This window comes from Eurosta solidaginis, chromosome 1, assembly GCF_040869045.1.
Source record: "Eurosta solidaginis isolate ZX-2024a chromosome 1, ASM4086904v1, whole genome shotgun sequence".
Classification (NCBI taxonomy): domain Eukaryota; kingdom Metazoa; phylum Arthropoda; class Insecta; order Diptera; family Tephritidae; genus Eurosta; species Eurosta solidaginis.
The window spans coordinates 394,574,062-394,592,045 of record NC_090319.1 but is presented as its reverse complement, the minus strand read 5'-3'; the positions used below and the strand labels follow the sequence as shown (position 1 = coordinate 394,592,045).

Below are 17,984 nucleotides of genomic sequence, written 5' to 3'. Positions count from 1 at the left end.
TGTCCCTGCGGTCGATGCCAGGATCAAATATACAATATTGCACAGAGTGGTGTATGATAAACGCGAGACCGCCTCCATTTCCGCTTTCGCGGTCTTTCCTGTGGACGTTATACCCAGAGCAGGTCTGCAATGCAGATCTTGCTGTGAGTTTAGTCTCTTGAATCGCAGCAATGCGGATGTTGTGCCGCTTCATGAAATCGACTATCTCCGTAATCTTCCCAGTTAGTCCATTACAGTATAACTGCAGAATTCTGAAGTGCATAAGGGGAGATGTCGCCACTTTGGGGGTAAGTGACGGGTGACTACGCCTGGGTTGGGGAAGGCCAGGACGCAATTGCTGTTGTGGCCCTAGGACTGGGCGTCCTTGGGCAAGCTTTGGGGTACCCGGATGATTTGGGTTTGCGGCCTGGCAACATGGCGCAAAGAAACCCGTCGGGGGGTTGCCGTCGCGGAGACCAGAACATCTAGGGAAGTGGCACCACCCAAGGCAGGAGCTGCATTGGGCGGATGTCGCAAACATATATGTATATTCTGTGCTGGCAAACGGTGCAAACGGAGGTAGGGACTAAGAGTCTGTTTCCCTGACCTACACGATTGCTGCCGGAAAAGAGGGGGGGGGGGGGGGGAGAAGACGGGGCAGCAGCTGCTGCTCAGCATTGCTTCCGACTCTACAACGAAGATTGTAGTTATGAGTGGTAGCAGCTGTTTGAGTTGTTGGCGCCGTGGGGCGCGAGCAGCAGCGGGTACTTGTTGTGGCTTGCTGAGCAGCGGGGCTCCTGGAGGGTAGTGGGCGGCGCTTAGACGTAGACTACGGGACGCCCTTGGGCGTGAACAGCAAGGAGCCACAAAAGATTTATAAAAGTTACGTGGACGTCGGGTTTTGGGATCAAGCCCAGAACAACCTGTCCGATGCAACCATCCCTTGCACGAGACACACTGAACAGAGTATGACCGTCCTAAAAAGATTCTTTTCCCGCAGATGCAGCAAAACCATTGCTCAGGACCGGGGTCAGGAGACGGACCCGGATTGGATTCGATGCCTTCCCGGAGTAAGAGAATATGGAGCAGTCCTGCTGCAAGGAGCTGCTGGGAGGATGACAATTTGTGGGAGGGACGAAACAAATTAGATGGGGTCACACTGAAATGACAGTCCTTGGTCGGGAAAAATCCCGAGTCGCTCCGGTACATAGAACCGACTGCCTTGGGAAGCGTTGAATGTTGGCATAATTTACTTATATGCTGTAAAGATAATAACTTTTCTTTTAAAATTTGAATTTAAAAACAAATTTTTTTAAAAAGTGGGCGTGGTCGTTCTCCGATTTTGCTAATTTTTATCAAGCAGACATAAAGTAATAAGAGTAACGTTCCTGCCAAATTTCATCATGATATCTTCAACGACTGCCAAATTACAGCTTGCAAAACTTCTAAATTACCTTCATTTAAAAGTGGGCGGTGCCACGCCGATTGTCCAAAATTTTACTATTTTTCTATTCTGCGTCATAAGCTCAACTCACCTACCAAGTTTCATCGCTTAATGCGTATTTGGTAATGAATTATTGCACTTTTTCGATTTTTCGAAATTTTCGATATCAAAAAAGTGGGCGTGGTTATTGTCCGATATCGTTCATTTTAAATTGCGATCTGAGATGAGTGCCCAGGAACCTACGTACCAAATTTCATCAAGATACCTCAAAATTTTCTCAAGTTATCGTGTTAACGGACAGACAGACGGACGGACGGACGGACATGGCTCAATCGAATTTTTTTTCGATACTGATGATTTTGATATATGGAAGTCTATATCTATCTCGATTCCTTTATACCTGTACAACCAACCGTTATGCAATCAAAGTTAATATACTCTGTGAGCTCTGCTCAACAGATCGCTATTTAAAATGAACGATATCGGACTATAACCACGCCCACTTTTTCGATATCGAAAATTTCGAAAAACCGAAAAAGGGCAATAATTCATTACCAAAGACAGATAAAGCGATGAAATTTGGTAGGTGCGTTGAACGTATGACGCAGAATAGAAAATTGGAAAAATTTTGGACAATGGGCGTGGCACCGCCCACTTTTAAAAGAAGGTAATTTAAAATTTTGCAAGCTGTAATTTGGCAGTCGTTGAAGATATCATGATGAAATTTGGCAGGAACGTTACCCCTATTACTATATGTACGCTTAATAAAAAATAGCAAAATCGGAGAAAGACCACGCCCACTTTAAAAAAAAATTTTTTTTTTAAGTAAAATTTTAACAAAAATTTTAATATCTTTACAGTATATAAGTAAATTATGTCAACATTCAACTCCAGTAATGATATGGTGCAACAAAATACAAAAGTAAAAGAAAATTTCAAAATGGGCGTGGCTTCGCCCTTTCCCATTTAATTTGACTAGGATACTTTTATATGGCATTAAAACAAACGAACAAAAATTTACGAATCCTTTTGAAATTTGGTAGGGGCATAGATTTTATGACGTTAACTGTTTTCTGTGAAAATGGGCGAAATCGGTTGAAGCCACGCCCAGTTTTTATACACAGTCGTCCGTCTGTCCTTCCGCATGGCCGTTAACACGATAACTACAGCAAAAATCTACATATCTTTACTGAACGTAGTTCACGTACTTATCTGAACGCACTTTATCTTGGTATAAAAAATGAACGAAATCCGACTATGACCACGCCCACTTTTTCGATATCGAAAAATGAAAAAAATGCCGTAATTCTATACCAAATACGAAAAAAGGGATGAAACGTGGTAATTGGATTGGTTTATTGACGCGAAATATAACTTTAGAAAAAACTTTGTAAAATGGTTGTGACACCTACCATATTAAGTAGAAGAAAATGAGTAAGTTCTGCAGGGCGAAATAAAAAACCCTTGAAATCTTTGCAGGTATTACATATATAAATAAATTAGCGGTATCCAACAGATGATGTTCTGGGTCACCCTGGTCCACATTTTGGTCGATATCCCTAAATGGCGTCCACCTATAGAACTATGGCCCACTTCCTCATAAAATACTCTTTAATGCCTTTCATTTGATACACATGTCACACAAACACATTCCAGGGTTTCCCTCGGTTCATTTTCCTACATGGTTATTTTCCCTTATGTTGTCACCATAGCTCTCAACTGAGTATGTAATGTTCGGTTACACCCGAACTTAACCTTCCTTACTTGTTTCCTACAAAATTGAGGAATGGGACCTACTTTGTTTAATGCCGACTCCGAACGGCATTTGCAAGGCAGATGAGTTTTCACTTAGAGCTTTTCATAGCAGAAATACAATATGTACATATATATTTATATATATGTAATATTGTCTTCATAACTTTGTAACGATCATAAAACACATTCTGCAAAGTTGTCCGCGATGGTAGCTTATACAGCGAAACGGGGGTATATACAATGTTACGACACCCTTTCTCATTAACTATGGGAAAAGGTCGAACGTCTGCGGTGGCTAAACCCTAGTAGGGTGCTGTCAAAAGCCTTTTTTACGTGATGATGGATCTTCATATGTTTTTTTTTTTTTCATATAAAAATCAATCTTATTTGGCGAGCTATGTGAATCTAAATTTGCAGTTGTAAATGGATCCAAATGCATCTTCACTACCTGAGATTGAAGTTAAAAATAAATTCTGTAAAATAAATTTTGAGCGCGGGTTTGATGAGCAAGTAATAAAAATCTCCCGGCTTCGCTATTTCAGTTCGTTTAAGCCATGAGAACTGTTTTGTTGTGAAGAGCAGAGGAAGGAAATATTAAATTATGAATTAAACCCAATGTTGTTCCGATACCAGCAGCATTTTCGAGATACTCTAGTACCTTGCACAAACACCGAACACATTTGGAAGTCGGTTGAGTAGTACGATTGCTTTCATAGATATTGAGTACGTGGATACAGTATCGTGGTATCGATTCCTTATTACTTAGCGTTGTAATGTATACGATACAAGTAGGTATCGATTAATTTTCAACAATTTTCTTTTGATAATGATTCTTTTCCCCGATTTCTTTAAATGTGTAGAGGTACCGAGTACAAGGGTGTATCGGAACAAGACTAATTATACGACAGTTGTAGAGGGATGAGTCTGTGCTGTGCATAGCTCGACCCTTCGGAAGTATCATTATCATACTAAATAATTTTCTAGAATTTTTTTTGAAATTAGTAGTTTTTATCCATATGGGGTATTCACGTCAGCTCGTTAGCAACTTATTTGCCTTAAAATAATTTGCCTCAAGTGCATTTTGTTTTTGTAAACTGCGTTGACAGTATAGCCATGTAAGCAGATAAGCTGATAACCAGGTTCACGTAAATACCCCAAATAGTTTTCTTCAATATTTTTATATTTGCTATATTTAGCCGGACTTCATCTAGACTTCACTCAATATCGTATAGCTCTAAAAAAGTGTCTTAAATTCCTTCCCAGCCAAGTTGTTGGATCTGGCATTGCGCATTGCTTTATACATTCATTTGATTTAATGACATTTTCTCTCCAAAACCAAAAATGATTGCAAAATAGAAATAAAAATCTATACAAATATGATAGCATATGTACATATATTTATACGCATGCATATACATAAGCACTTGAGGAAAATGAGTAGGTATATTTTGTAAACAATGTATTACATTGTTTCACTCTACAATTACCCTGCAAAAACCGCTATGGACCAAGCGAGTGCTCCAAAATTAACCACAATTCATACAAAAAATTTAGTCCAACTAACATATTGCGATGTCCTAGGACTGGACCATATAGTCCATCTCAGCATTACATCAGAGTAATCCATGGACCACATGATCCAACGATTTTTGCAGGGTAAAATCAAATCGGGTCATTCTGTTGCATACAAATTATACAAGTTATGGTCAAAGATATAACAATAAGTTTCTAGAATAAGGTACACGTTGGTATAGGATGGACCATCTTCAATACATATACAAATAAAAGTAGTTTTTATAAATATCATACACACATTTAAACATATGTACATATGTAAATATGATCTTTAAAAAGGAGGTTTAAAAGCAGTCGTAATATTATAAGACACAAAAAATTTAACTACTAAGAATGTTTACTTCATATATTTAAGTAAACAGAAAATCAAATTGGTATGTATATATCTTTTAGTATTTGCTTAATTATCAGTGTTTTTTGAAATATCTTTTAGTTTCGCAAAAGTTTTAAACTTCCATCATGCAGATGCTAATACATATGTATGTACATGCCACAAAAATGGATACGTATGTAAGGAAATAGTAATATATGATTGTTTTTTTTTTTGCAGATTACCACTAAAAAAACCTCCTATTTAGCCCAAAAACCTAAACTCGCCAAATATAGCTCTAAAAATACTATGAAAAGTATGCAAAAAAGAAGCATTTAACGTAAAATATGCGAAAACAAATTTTTTTGTGAAATACATGATCTGTTTAATGTTTGCGTGTCATATAGAAAATGTGCTTTTGCATACTTTGGGTTGCCCTGTTTATTACTTATATTAATAATTTAGTGATAAGCGGCTATCGCGGTAAAATATTTTCAAGAGAATAGAATACATTTTTCCCCTTTATTTGTGGATAAAATAATAGGAACAAAATTTTTAATGGAATTTGAGTGGTTAGTTTTGGCGTTTCCCATAAAGTATGAAACATAAAAATTCTCAAATTGCCCCATTTTTTTATTCTGACTTTGAAATTTCGTAAATATCTACGAATGGCCACGTATTCCGTAATTGTGAGTTTTGAATTGTACACTTTCCTGTCATATAATTTTTATATCGAAACCTAAGATAAATTCACAGACATCCATACAAAGACTTACGGGGATGAAGCGAGCGTTTGCTCAAACTCGATTTTTCGACCAAAATTTTTGTTTTGTATGCTTAAAAATGAGTATTTGATCTCTTGTAGAAAAAATGTTAGAGAATTTAAGCTTACTTTCGTGTGCATTCCCTGCAAAAATCGCGAGTACTCCATGCATGCATGTATGGAGTGCTCGCTATGGACCAACCGAGTGCTCCAAATTAACCATATACTCGAGCTCCGCATTACACCAGAGTAATCCGTGGAGTACCCACAGTCCAATAAACATCGTGTAGTGTTTACAATCGTTAAAAGTGGACCACATGATCCAACGATTTCTGCAGGGCAGTGCTCACTTTTTCAAAATCAATCCTACAATCGAGTGAGTCTGCTTTTAGCCGACTCGATTTACTGTAAACGTAAATATGAAATATTTTTTCTTCAAGCCGGACATAATATATAAACACAATCAGAGTTATATTACAAACATATACGTAGATTGGCTGATAAAAGAGAATGTTTGAAATTCTGTTCTTGTTCATACAGTTTTTTGATCCAGCTTCTTGAAATAGGATAAGAGTATACAATAGAATGCAATTAAGAGCGGTGTGAAATACATTGAAAAAGTATAAATAATAGAGCTTACGATGTCTTTTCGAATACAGCGAGAATTTCGAGGCTCGATAAATCGTGAGATTCTCGAATCTCGCAATACTCATAAAACCCTCGAGATTCTCCTTTCCAATGATATTTCAATTAATACATGCATATGTATATGTATAATTTTATCCATAATATTTTTTTTTTTTTCAATTCAATATTTACTTTTTACAATGCCAGAAAGCTAGATATGGATGGCAGCACTCAACAATAACGAATATTAGGTCCTCTTGACTTAACTATCCAAGAAATCTAAATTCTCAAAATTGTTTTAAAACAAAACTCAAAGAGTTTAAAAAATCTAAAAATATGTATAAACTTCTACTTATTTTTGGATTTAAATCAAACACCGAAAGTTTAAACTTACTGCTGAAAATCTAAAGATGAAAAAATTATTCAAATTTCCGAGCTCAAGGCCACGCATAAAAAACCAAATATTTTATATGTTGTCAGGCACAGCAAAGAGTTCCTGAAGATGGTCTCAGATTGAGGTCGAAATATCGATCAATTATTGAGCAAATATATTTATTGAAACATATAAAATATTTGGTTTTTTATTTATGCGTGACCTTGAGCTCGGAAATTGGAATAATTTAATTATTGATGACCGAAAAACAACAATTAAAAAGATGAAAAATTTAATTTGTAAAAAGAGTTGCCAGAGAAACCAGGCCACAAGGGGTTCCTTTTTCTATAACGATAATTGTTAACTTTTCTAGATTAAAATTGAAACTAAGTTCCGCGCACTCGTTTTCACGATTCTAAATCTTAACCCACCGGCGGCCACCGTGGTGTGATGGTAGCGTGCTCCGCCTATCATGCCGTATGCCCTGGGTTCAACTCCCGGGCAAAGCAACATCAAAATTTTAGAAATAAGATTTTTCAATTAGAAGAAAATTTTTCTAAGCGGGGTCGCCCCTCGGCAGTGTCTGGCAAGCGCTCCGATTGTATTTCTGCCATGAAAAGCTCTCAGTGAAAACTCATCTGCCTTGCAGATGCCGTTCGGAGTCGGCATAAAACATGTAGGTCCCGTCCGGCCAATTTGTAGGGAAAAATCAAGAGGAGCACGACGCAAATTGGAAGAGAAGCTCGGCCTTAGATCTCTTCGGAGGTTATCGCGCCTTACATTTATTTATTTTTTTTAAATCTTAACCCAAATTTGGCTTGGCCATCTACATATGGATGTAATACGAACAAGTTTCAGAATTTGGCTCAAACTTTTAACCGTGCGACATCTTCATTTATCGTTTTCAACTAAAAGTTTTTTTTAACATAAGTCCATGACAACTTATGTCAAAAAAAAATGTTCACTTTTGTCGGTACTCCATAATCGTTATAGCCTCAAAGTGTAAATGTATGAATTAAATGATGTATGACAAATGTCTAAACTTTTAATTATGTTTGATTTCAGAAAAAAAAAGAGATTTATAGGTTTATTTAACTCAACCCAGTACTGTAATTCTTAAAAATATTTGTACAATTTAAAAAAAGTTTAAAATTTAGAATCAAATTTTTAACCGTGAACATGAATTTAACAAGTTTTCCGAATTATTTTCCGTGATATAGACTGGTTTGCTCTCCAACATGAAATATAAACTTTGCAAAAGGCCGCCCCCAAATTTAAGTCTTACGTTGAGAGGGTCTCGCACAATTCATATCTATTTTTTTCATCCATGCAAATATAGCCAAAATGATTTTGTTTTTATTGTAAGTTGGTTTTTGGACAACCAATTTTGAGAGCCCAAATGGAAATTATAAGGACTTATAGACCTTTAGGCTGAATTTACAAGGATCCAAAATTTTGCTGAGGATCGATACAGACGACAGTCCTACTATTTTATTGTGAGGATTTCCGTCTTGAAAATTGCAGAAGAGCGAGACAGATTAGAAAGTGGAAAACAAACATACTGAATTTTAAAAGTCAATTATTTTATTATTCATATATGTAATTTAGTAGCAGCGCTAATATTATTTTTGTTGTTATTTGAAACCAGTCAATCATTATTAAGAAAATTTATTTAAAACAAGTAAGGAAGGCTAAGTTCGGGTGTAACCGAACATTACATACTCAGCCTTTTCGAGATATCGCCATAAAGGTGGAACAGAGATGACTCTAGAATGCGTTTGTACGATATGGGTATCAAATGAAAGACGTTAATGAGTATTTTAAAAGGGAGTATGCCTTAGTTCTATAGGTGGACGCCTTTTCGATATGGATATTATGAGGTGGGTTTTGTCTAAGGCTGGGGTAACGCTCAGTCAATCCAGAGTCAAGTAAAGGTCCCACAAACCCCTACTGAATAAATACACGATATTTATGTGTTACGAACACACGCACACACGGCTGGAGATATTAGGCGGGCAGCAGCTTGCCGTCACAAGATGGCGAGGGGGCGGAGCGGCGGCTAACGGTCGTTGGAGTAGAGGAGGTTCGGTAGGGCGGTTGAACGGTCGGGTAACGGACGGCCTGGTACGGCGGTACGGAAGCAGCGGCGGGATAGAAGCAGCGGCTTGACGGCGGTAGGATGGCAGGCGGCCAACGGTCGTCGTAGCAGCGACGGGACGGATGCACGGCTTAACGGCGGTAGGGTGGCAAACGGCCGACGGTCGTCGTAGCAGCGGCGGCACGTATGCAGCGGCTTAACGGCGGTAGGATGGCAAGCGGCCAACGGTCAACGCAGCGGCGGCGTGACGGATGCAGCAGCTTAACGGCGGTAGGATGGCGAACGGCCAACGGTCGTCGTAGCAGCGGCTTAACGGCGTTAGGGTGGCGAACGGCCAACGGTCGTCGTAGCAGCGGCGGGACGGATGCAGCGGCTTAACGGCCGTAGGATGGCAGACGGCCAACGGTCGTCGTAGCATCGGCGTGACGGATGCAACGGCGATGGGCTACGGAGCACGTACCAGGGCTGAGAGGCTGACGACGGGGTTTACCTGGACAGCGGCTGCGCGTTCCGGGCGGGATAGGAGGGGCGTACCAGCGGGCTTGTGTTAGTCGGTCGGCTTCGGCAGGATCGGGCTGATCGAACGTCTTCGGCAGGCTCGGCAATCGGCGGGGTCAGTCACCTGCGGGAGAAACTGCGAGAAGTCGTTTAGTGCTGGTTTCACCGCTGGACACCCCCGCCTCCCTACTTGCACGCTAATAGAAGGTGCGTAAGAGGGGCGGGCTGTACCAGCCGAGACACCGTGGGTCGATCCGTGCGCGGAGGGGAAGCGCACCTTAACGGGACAGCGATAGCCCCTGTGCGCACGCATCGGCTCACGGCTGAAACCAGAGCTATGGAGAGGGGTCGTGCGATCGTTCTGGCAGCGGGTCATTGCTTACCAGACCAGGGCGACGGAGGGAAAAGTAGCCCGAAGACACCACTCTCGTCGTCCTCGTGCAGCAAGGGTTGACTCACGCCACGGCCGCACCCTCTTCTCCCTAGCTAACTAGTGGGAGTGGTCCCACCGCTCCGGCCAGCCTATTAAACCAGAGCTGGGGGGAGGGGTGCTTTGGGTCAATGAGGCAGCGGGCCGCTCAACACCAGGGTGGGCGATGGAGGGAAAAGTAGTCCGAAGACACCGCTCTCGTCGTCCAGCCCTGGTGGAGGGTGACCCGCGCCATGACGGAGCCCCTGCCATGCAACCCGAGCTGAGGGGAAAAGTGGTATGAGGTCATTGAGGCAGCGGGCCGCTCAAGCACCAAGGTGGGCGACGGAGGGAAAAATAGTCCGAAGACACCGCTCTCGTCGTCCAGCCCTGGTGGAGGGTGACACGCGCCATGACAGCACCCCTTCCACTCAGCTAGCTAGCCGGAGAGGTTATTTTGTCTTTAACAAGACAACCACTCCCGCTGGCTCACCTGCGAGGACTGAATTGCAAAAATGCAAAGTCGATGTTTATATGGGTGGTGCCGCAAACTGGTTGAGAAGTCAACGCACCATTATTGTGCTTTTCATTGGTTTGCTATCAGTGGTTGTTGACTATGCTATACAGTCATAAGTACAAGGAGGTTCAGGTTTAAGTGAATAAGGAAATACAGGGGGTGGTTACGTTATTTTAACGCTACGTTACAGTATCAAATGAAAGATGTTAATGATTATTTAAAAGGGACTATGCCTTAGTTCTATAGGTGGACGCCTTTTCGAGATATCGCCATAAAAGTGGACCAGGGGTGACTAGAATGCGTTTGTACGATATGGGTGTCAAATGGAAGGTGTTAATGATTATTTAAAAGGGAGTGGGCCTTAGTTCTATAGGTGGACGCCTTTTCGAGATATCGCCATAAAGGTGGAACAGAGATGACTCTAGAATATGTTTGTACGATATGGGTATCAAATGGAAGGTGTTAATGATTATTTAAAAGGGAGTGGTCCTTAGTTCTATAGGTGGACGCCTTTTCGAGATATCGCCATAAAGGTGGACCAGGGGTGACTAGAATGCGTTTGTACGATATGGGTATCAAATGAAAGGTGTTAATGAGTATTTTAAAAGGGACTATGCCTTAGTTCTATAGGTGGACGCCTTTTCGAGATACCGCCCTAAAGGTGGACCAGGGGTGACTAGAATGCGTTTGTACGATATGGGTATCAAATGAAAGGTGCTAATGAGTATTTTAAAAGGGACTATGCCTTAGTTCTATAGGTGGACGCCTTTTCGAGATACCGCCATAAAGGTGAAACAGAGATGACTCTAGAATATGTTTGTACGATATGGGTATCAAATGGAAGGTGTTAATGATTATTTAAAAGGGAGTGGGCCTTAGTTCTATAGGTGGACGCCTTTTCGAGATATCGCCATAAAGGTGGACCAGGGGTGACTAGAATGCGTTTGTATGATATGGGTATCAAATGAAAGGTGTTAATGAGTATTTTAAAAGGGACTATGCCTTAGTTCTATAGGTGGACGCTTTTTCGAGACACCGCCATAAAGGTGGAACAGAGATGACTCTAGAATATGTTTGTACGATATGGGTATCAAATGGAAGGTGTTAATGATTATTTAAAAGGGAGTGGGCCTTAGTTCTATAGGCGGACGCCTTTTCGAGATATCGCCATAAAGGTGGACCAGGGGTGACTAGAATGCGTTTGTACGATATGGGTATCAAATGAAAGGTGTTAATGAGTATTTTAAAAGGGATTATGCCTTAGTTCTATAGGTGGACGCCTTTTCGAGATACCGCCATAAAGGTGGACCAGGGGTGACTAGAATGCGTTTGTACGATATGGGTATCAAATGAAAGGTGCTAATGAGTATTTTAAAAGGGACTATGCCTTAGTTCTATAGGTGGACGCCTTTTCGAGATACCGCCATAAAGGTGAAACAGAGATGACTCTAGAATATGTTTGTACGATATGGGTATCAAATGGAAGGTGTTAATGATTATTTAAAAGGGAGTGGGCCTTAGTTCTATAGGTGGACGCCTTTTCGAGATATCGCCATAAAGGTGGACCAGGGGTGACTAGAATGCGTTTGTATGATATGGGTATCAAATGAAAGGTGTTAATGAGTATTTTAAAAGGGACTATGCCTTAGTTCTATAGGTGGACGCTTTTTCGAGATACCGCCATAAAGGTGGAACAGAGATGACTCTAGAATATGTTTGTACGATATGGGTATCAAATGGAAGGTGTTAATGATTATTTAAAAGGGAGTGGGCCTTAGTTCTATAGGTGGACGCCTTTCCGAGATATCGCCATAAAGGTGGACCAGGGGTGACTGGAATGCGTTTGTACGATATGGGTATCAAATGAAAGGTGTTAATGAGTATTTTAAAAGGGACTATGCCTTAGTTCTATAGGTGGACGCTTTTTCGAGATACCGCCATAAAGGTGGAACAGAGATGACTCTAGAATATGTTTGTACGATATGGGTATCAAATGGAAGGTGTTAATAATTATTTAAAAGGGAGTGGGCCTTAGTTCTATAGGTGGACGCCTTTCCGAGATATCGCCATAAAGGTGGACCAGGGGTGACTGGAATGCGTTTGTACGATATGGGTATCAAATGAAAGGTGTTAATGGGTATTTTAAAAGGGACTATGCCTTAGTTCTATAGGTGGACGCTTTTTCGAGATACCGCCTTAAAGGTGGAACAGAGATGACTCTAGAATATGTTTGTACGATATGGGTATCAAACGGAAGGTGCTAATGATTATTTAAAAGGGAGTGGGCCTTAGTTCTATAGGTGGACGCCTTTTCGAGATATCGTCATAAAGGTGGACCAGGGGTGACTAGAATGCATTTGTACGATATGGGTATCAAATGAAATTTGTGAATGAGTATTTTAAAAGGGACTATGCCTTAGTTCTATAGGTGGACGCCTTTTCGAGATACCGCCATAAAGGTGGAACAGAGATGACTCTAGAATATGTTTGTACGATATGGATATCAAATGGAAGGTGTTAATGATTATTTAAAACGTAGTGGGCCTTAGTTCTATAGGTGGACGCCTTTTCGAGATATCGCCATAAAGGTGGACCAGGGGTGACTAGAATGCGTTTGTACGATATGGGTATCAAATGAAAGGTGTTTATGAGTATTTGAAAAGGGACTATGCCTTAGTTCTATAGGTGGACGCCTTTTCGAGATACCGCCATAAAGGTGAAACAGAGATGACTCTAGAATATGTTTGTACGATATGGGTATCAAATGGAAGGTGTTAATGATTATTTAAAAGGGAGTGGGCCTTAGTTCTATAGGTGGACGCCTTTTCGAGATATCGCCATAAAGGTGGACCAGGGGTGACTAGAATGCGTTTGTACGATATGGGTATCAAATGAAAGGTGTTAATGAGTATTTTAAAAGGGATTATGCCTTAGTTCTATAGGTGGACGCCTTTTCGAGATACCGCCATAAAGGTGGACCAGGGGTGACTAGAATGCGTTTGTACGATATGGGTATCAAATGAAAGGTGCTAATGAGTATTTTAAAAGGGACTATGCCTTAGTTCTATAGGTGGACGCCTTTTCGAGATACCGCCATAAAGGTGAAACAGAGATGACTCTAGAATATGTTTGTACGATATGGGTATCAAATGGAAGGTGTTAATGATTATTTAAAAGGGAGTGGGCCTTAGTTCTATAGGTGGACGCCTTTTCGAGATATCGCCATAAAGGTGGACCAGGGGTGACTAGAATGCGTTTGTACGATATGGGTATCAAATGAAAGGTGTTAATGAGTATTTTAAAAGGGATTATGCCTTAGTTCTATAGGTGGACGCCTTTTCGAGATACCGCCATAAAGGTGGAACAGAGATGACTCTAGAATATGTTTGTACGATATGGGTATCAAATTAAATGTATTAATGAGGGTTTTAAAGGGGAGTGGCCCTTAGTTGTATATGCGAAAGCGTTTTCGAGATATCGACCAAAATGTGGACCAGGGTGACCCAGAACATCCTCTGTCGGGTACCGCTAATTTATTTATATATGTTATACCACGAAGAGTATTCCTGCCAAGATTCCAAGGACTTTTGATTTCGCCCTGCAGAACTTTTTCATTTTCTTCTACTTAATATGGTAGGTGTCACACCCATTTTACAAAGTTTTTTCTAAAGTTATATTTTGCGTCAATAAACCAATCCAATTACCATGTTGCATCCCTTTTTTCGTATTTGGTATAGAATTATGGCATTTTTTTCATTTTTCGTAATTTTCGATATCGAAAAAGTGGGCGTGGTCATAGTCGGATTTCGGCCATTTTTTATACCAAGATAAAGTGAGTTCAGATAAGTACGTGAACTAAGTTTAGTAAAGATATATCGATTTTTGCTCAAGTTATCGTGTTAATGGCCGAGCGGAAGGACACACGGTCGACTGTGTATAAAAACTGGGCGTGGCTTCAACCGATTTCGCCCATATTCACAGAAAACAGTTGTCATAAAATCTATGCCCCTACCAAATTTCACAAGGATTGGTAAATTTTTGTTCGACTTATGGCATTAAAAGTATTCTAGGCGAATTAAATGAAAAAGGGCGGAGCCACGCCCATTTTGAAATTTTCTTTTATTTTTGTATTTTGTTGCACCATATCATTACTGGAGTTGAATTTTGACATAATTTACTTGGCGGCGACCGTGGTGTGATGGTAGCGTGCTCCGCCTACCACACCGTATGCCCTGGGTTCACACCCCGGGCAAAGCAACATCAAAATTTTAGAAATAAGGTTTTTCAATTAGAAGAACATTTTTCTAAGCTGGGTCGCCCCTCGGCAGTGTTTGGCAAGCGCTCCGGGTGTATTTCTGCTCGGCCTTAGATCTCTTCGGATGTTATCGCGCCTTACATTTATTTTTTATTTTTTTATTACTTATATACTGTAAAGATATTAAATTTTTTGTTACTTTTAAATTACCTTCTTTTAAAAGTGGGCGGTGCCACGCCCGTTATCCAAAATTTTACTAATTTTCTATTTTGCGTCATAAGGTTAACGCACCTACCAAGTTTCATCGCTTTATCCGTCTTTGGTAATGAATTATCGCACTTTTTCTGTTTTTTGAAATTTTCGTTATCCAAAAAGTGGGCGTGGTTGTAGTCCTATTTCGTTTATTTTAAGTAGCGATCTGGATGAGCCCCCAGGAACCTACACACCAAATTTCATCAAGATACCTCAAAATTTACTCAAGTTATCGTGTTTACGGACGGACGGACGAAAGGACGGATGGACGGACATGGCTAAATGAATTTCTTTTTTCGCCCAGATCATTTTGATATATAGAAGTCTATATCTATCTCGATTAGTTCATGCCGTTACGGATTACCGTTATGCGAACAAAGTTTCTGTGAGCTCTGCTCAGCTGAGTATTAAAATGTCTTAAAGTGTAAAGTCTATTAAGTCCTTTTTTTCTTAACTCGTGACTTCTTTGAAAAACAGTTTTTCCAATCACACCGTATGTATTTTTTGACCACTTTGGTATTGATGTGTGAACCTTCTGTGCTCATTTCAAGCACTACTTGGGCTTGATTTAAGATTTTGCGTTCTCACGCTTCGAGAACAATTTGTGGTCGATTTAACATTTTTCGGTGCCAGTTCAAGAACGGTTTGTGGGGAATAAATAATTTTTTCGTCATTAATACAAAATATTAATAACAAAGCAAATTATTATTAAAATTCTAAAAAGTTTTGAAAAAACGCATAATACTCATTTTTTCATATATTCCTCCTATCGAGAAATTTTTCTTATTTGATAATGCAATCTGAATATATATTTAAAACATTTCATAACAACTTTGAGAATTACCTGTGCATTTGTGAATGGAGCTGAACGAAAAATAAGAGTTAAAAAAATAGAATAAAAAAAATTGTTTTAAAAAACTTCAGAGTTTGACGGCGATCGAACTCCCGTCACCCGATCGCAACCGCAACATCATAGCCGCTGGGCCAGTACAACTGCTTGGTAGCTTGTGCCAAATGTTGTATTTATCATTGTAGTGCACACGAATTATACCGTTTCTTTTTTCTTGAACTTAATTTAAGAACATTGTTCTCATTAATAGAACATTTGTTCATATTTTAAGACCAGCCGTTCTCTTTTCAAGAAAATGGTTGTCAGTTCAAAAACACGGTTTTTGCTTTGAGAACAGGTCGTTCGCTTTTCAAGAACAAAAAAGTAAGAACATGAAAAGCTTGAATTGAGTCCGGTGGTGCTGGATTTTAGAACGGCGTTTTTCTCTGTGTAATGAAGTCGCCGGCAACAAAGGTAAAATAATTATAACTTAATAACGGAAGATTTACAGAAATAATCGATTAAACGCATTAAAAAACAAAACAAAAAATTAAAAAACACAAATTTATTAGGAAACGGCATAATTACTTAGTTTTCATAAACAAAACTAAAAACATATACTAAATACGTGCCATTTCTAAATAATAAAGAGCTATTTTCTCAACTATTGATTTAACCTTGGGTTCATTACTTACCCCAGAGTATTGTATAAATATTGATCTTGTCCAAGGGATAAGTGATCAAACACACCAGACTGACAATATGCACCAAAAATATTTGTATAACTTTATCCCATTTTAGCGGTGCTTTAAATTCGATACCAAAGACTTTGTCGCCCTTGAATGTGGTTTTGTATTTTTCCAAATCTACATGATAAACAGGCTCATAGAGGCCGATCTTCTTGAGTGGATTGCATGCTTGCGGTAACTCATCGACATGTCCGTTACCATTTGCAAGCGGTGCTTTGATTTGATCGTCGGGTTTTGTTATGCCATTGACACGATTCTTGAGCGCATCTTCGTCATTGGACAACATCGCGTTGGCGCCAACGTGGCTAGATGAAATCAGTGGATGGCCCATGTCTAGTTGAGAGTGAGTGCGATTTTTTTTAAATAATTAAATTTATACTTTGTAATAATTAATTGGTTAGCTTCTTTAAGAACCAGAAACTTGTATTGTAATTTTGTAAGTATATTTAAATATTTTTTCGGTAAAACAAGAATGAAATTATTTAAATTTATATTTCCTTATATCATTGTGTTGATATTAGAACTATTATGTTTTTGAAATATTCAAATTCAACAACTCGGAATTTGAACAGTTTTTGCACTCTTAAGATAACTTTTTTTTTTTTATTAACCACTCAACATTTTCATTATTTTACACTTTTTGAATATTTTACTTAAAGTCCGTATGATTCATAGCTTTTCACAAATTTACAGAAGATTTTTTTCTGATATCGTTTGCCAATATTTCAAGTTCGTATTATTTACTATTTCACCATAATATTTTTTTTTGTTAGCTCTTGCATTTGGCCCATAAGGCAAGCACTTTGTTAAACGAAAAAACCTCCAAACTTCAGTACTATTTCTTTTTTTTTCATCCGCACCAATCTTATAATGGTCTTTACATGCCGCCGTTCCGTAGACAAGTGAACACTATCGAGTCAAAAATTTCATATCTATTGGATTATTGACGAATTGCCGTAGTAGTGAGATTCTGCCATCCGAGTAACATACACATGGGCGCACTAGCTCCAATACAAATACACGCAAGTCAAAGTAGTGAAGCGACCATACTTCTTCAACTCAGCAATGTAACGAAGCATTGGAGTCAAACCAAAAAAAAAATTTAAATATACATAGCTCAGTAACAGGTGCCAACCGCAACATTCGTAAGCTATGAGCTATGATACAAACACTTCAACATATCCAATTTTGTGTGCATGTATGTAGGTATGTATGGCGGTGAGTTAGCGAGTAGCATCTGCCCCATGTGAAAGTTTGCGATTCGATTGCATATGAGCATATATCCCAATAAACATTAAAACGAGGATAATTTCAGTTTATAAAATAAGGTATCCTCGATTTTAATTTTTTGGACTCCGGTCGAGGCTGAGCAATTTTGAAAAAAGGGAAAGGTTTTGTTTTATATTAATTGGTCCTAAGTACTACATATGTATATTATTTTTGGTTAAATAATCGAATCCCCAAAGAGCTAAATACACTGGATCACAAATTCCAATTTTTTGTCTGCACCAGAGAAGCCATTACGAAATTTCTATGTAAAATCACCTCCTG

The 17,984-nt window shown here is 39.3% G+C and overlaps 1 protein-coding gene across 1 annotated transcript in view; it reads right to left on the bottom strand.

Annotated features, from left to right (window-relative positions):
• The window catches only part of LOC137238536 (acyl-CoA Delta-9 desaturase), a 39,516-nt gene extending 22,169 nt beyond the window's left edge, over positions 1-17,347 (bottom strand). The window contains exon 1 of the mRNA XM_067763650.1: positions 16,380-17,347. Within this exon, the coding sequence (XP_067619751.1) occupies positions 16,380-16,764 (385 nt within the window). The 5' untranslated portion in view covers positions 16,765-17,347. The remainder of the gene's footprint in view (positions 1-16,379) is intronic.
• Between the last annotated feature and the right edge of the window lie 637 nt (positions 17,348-17,984).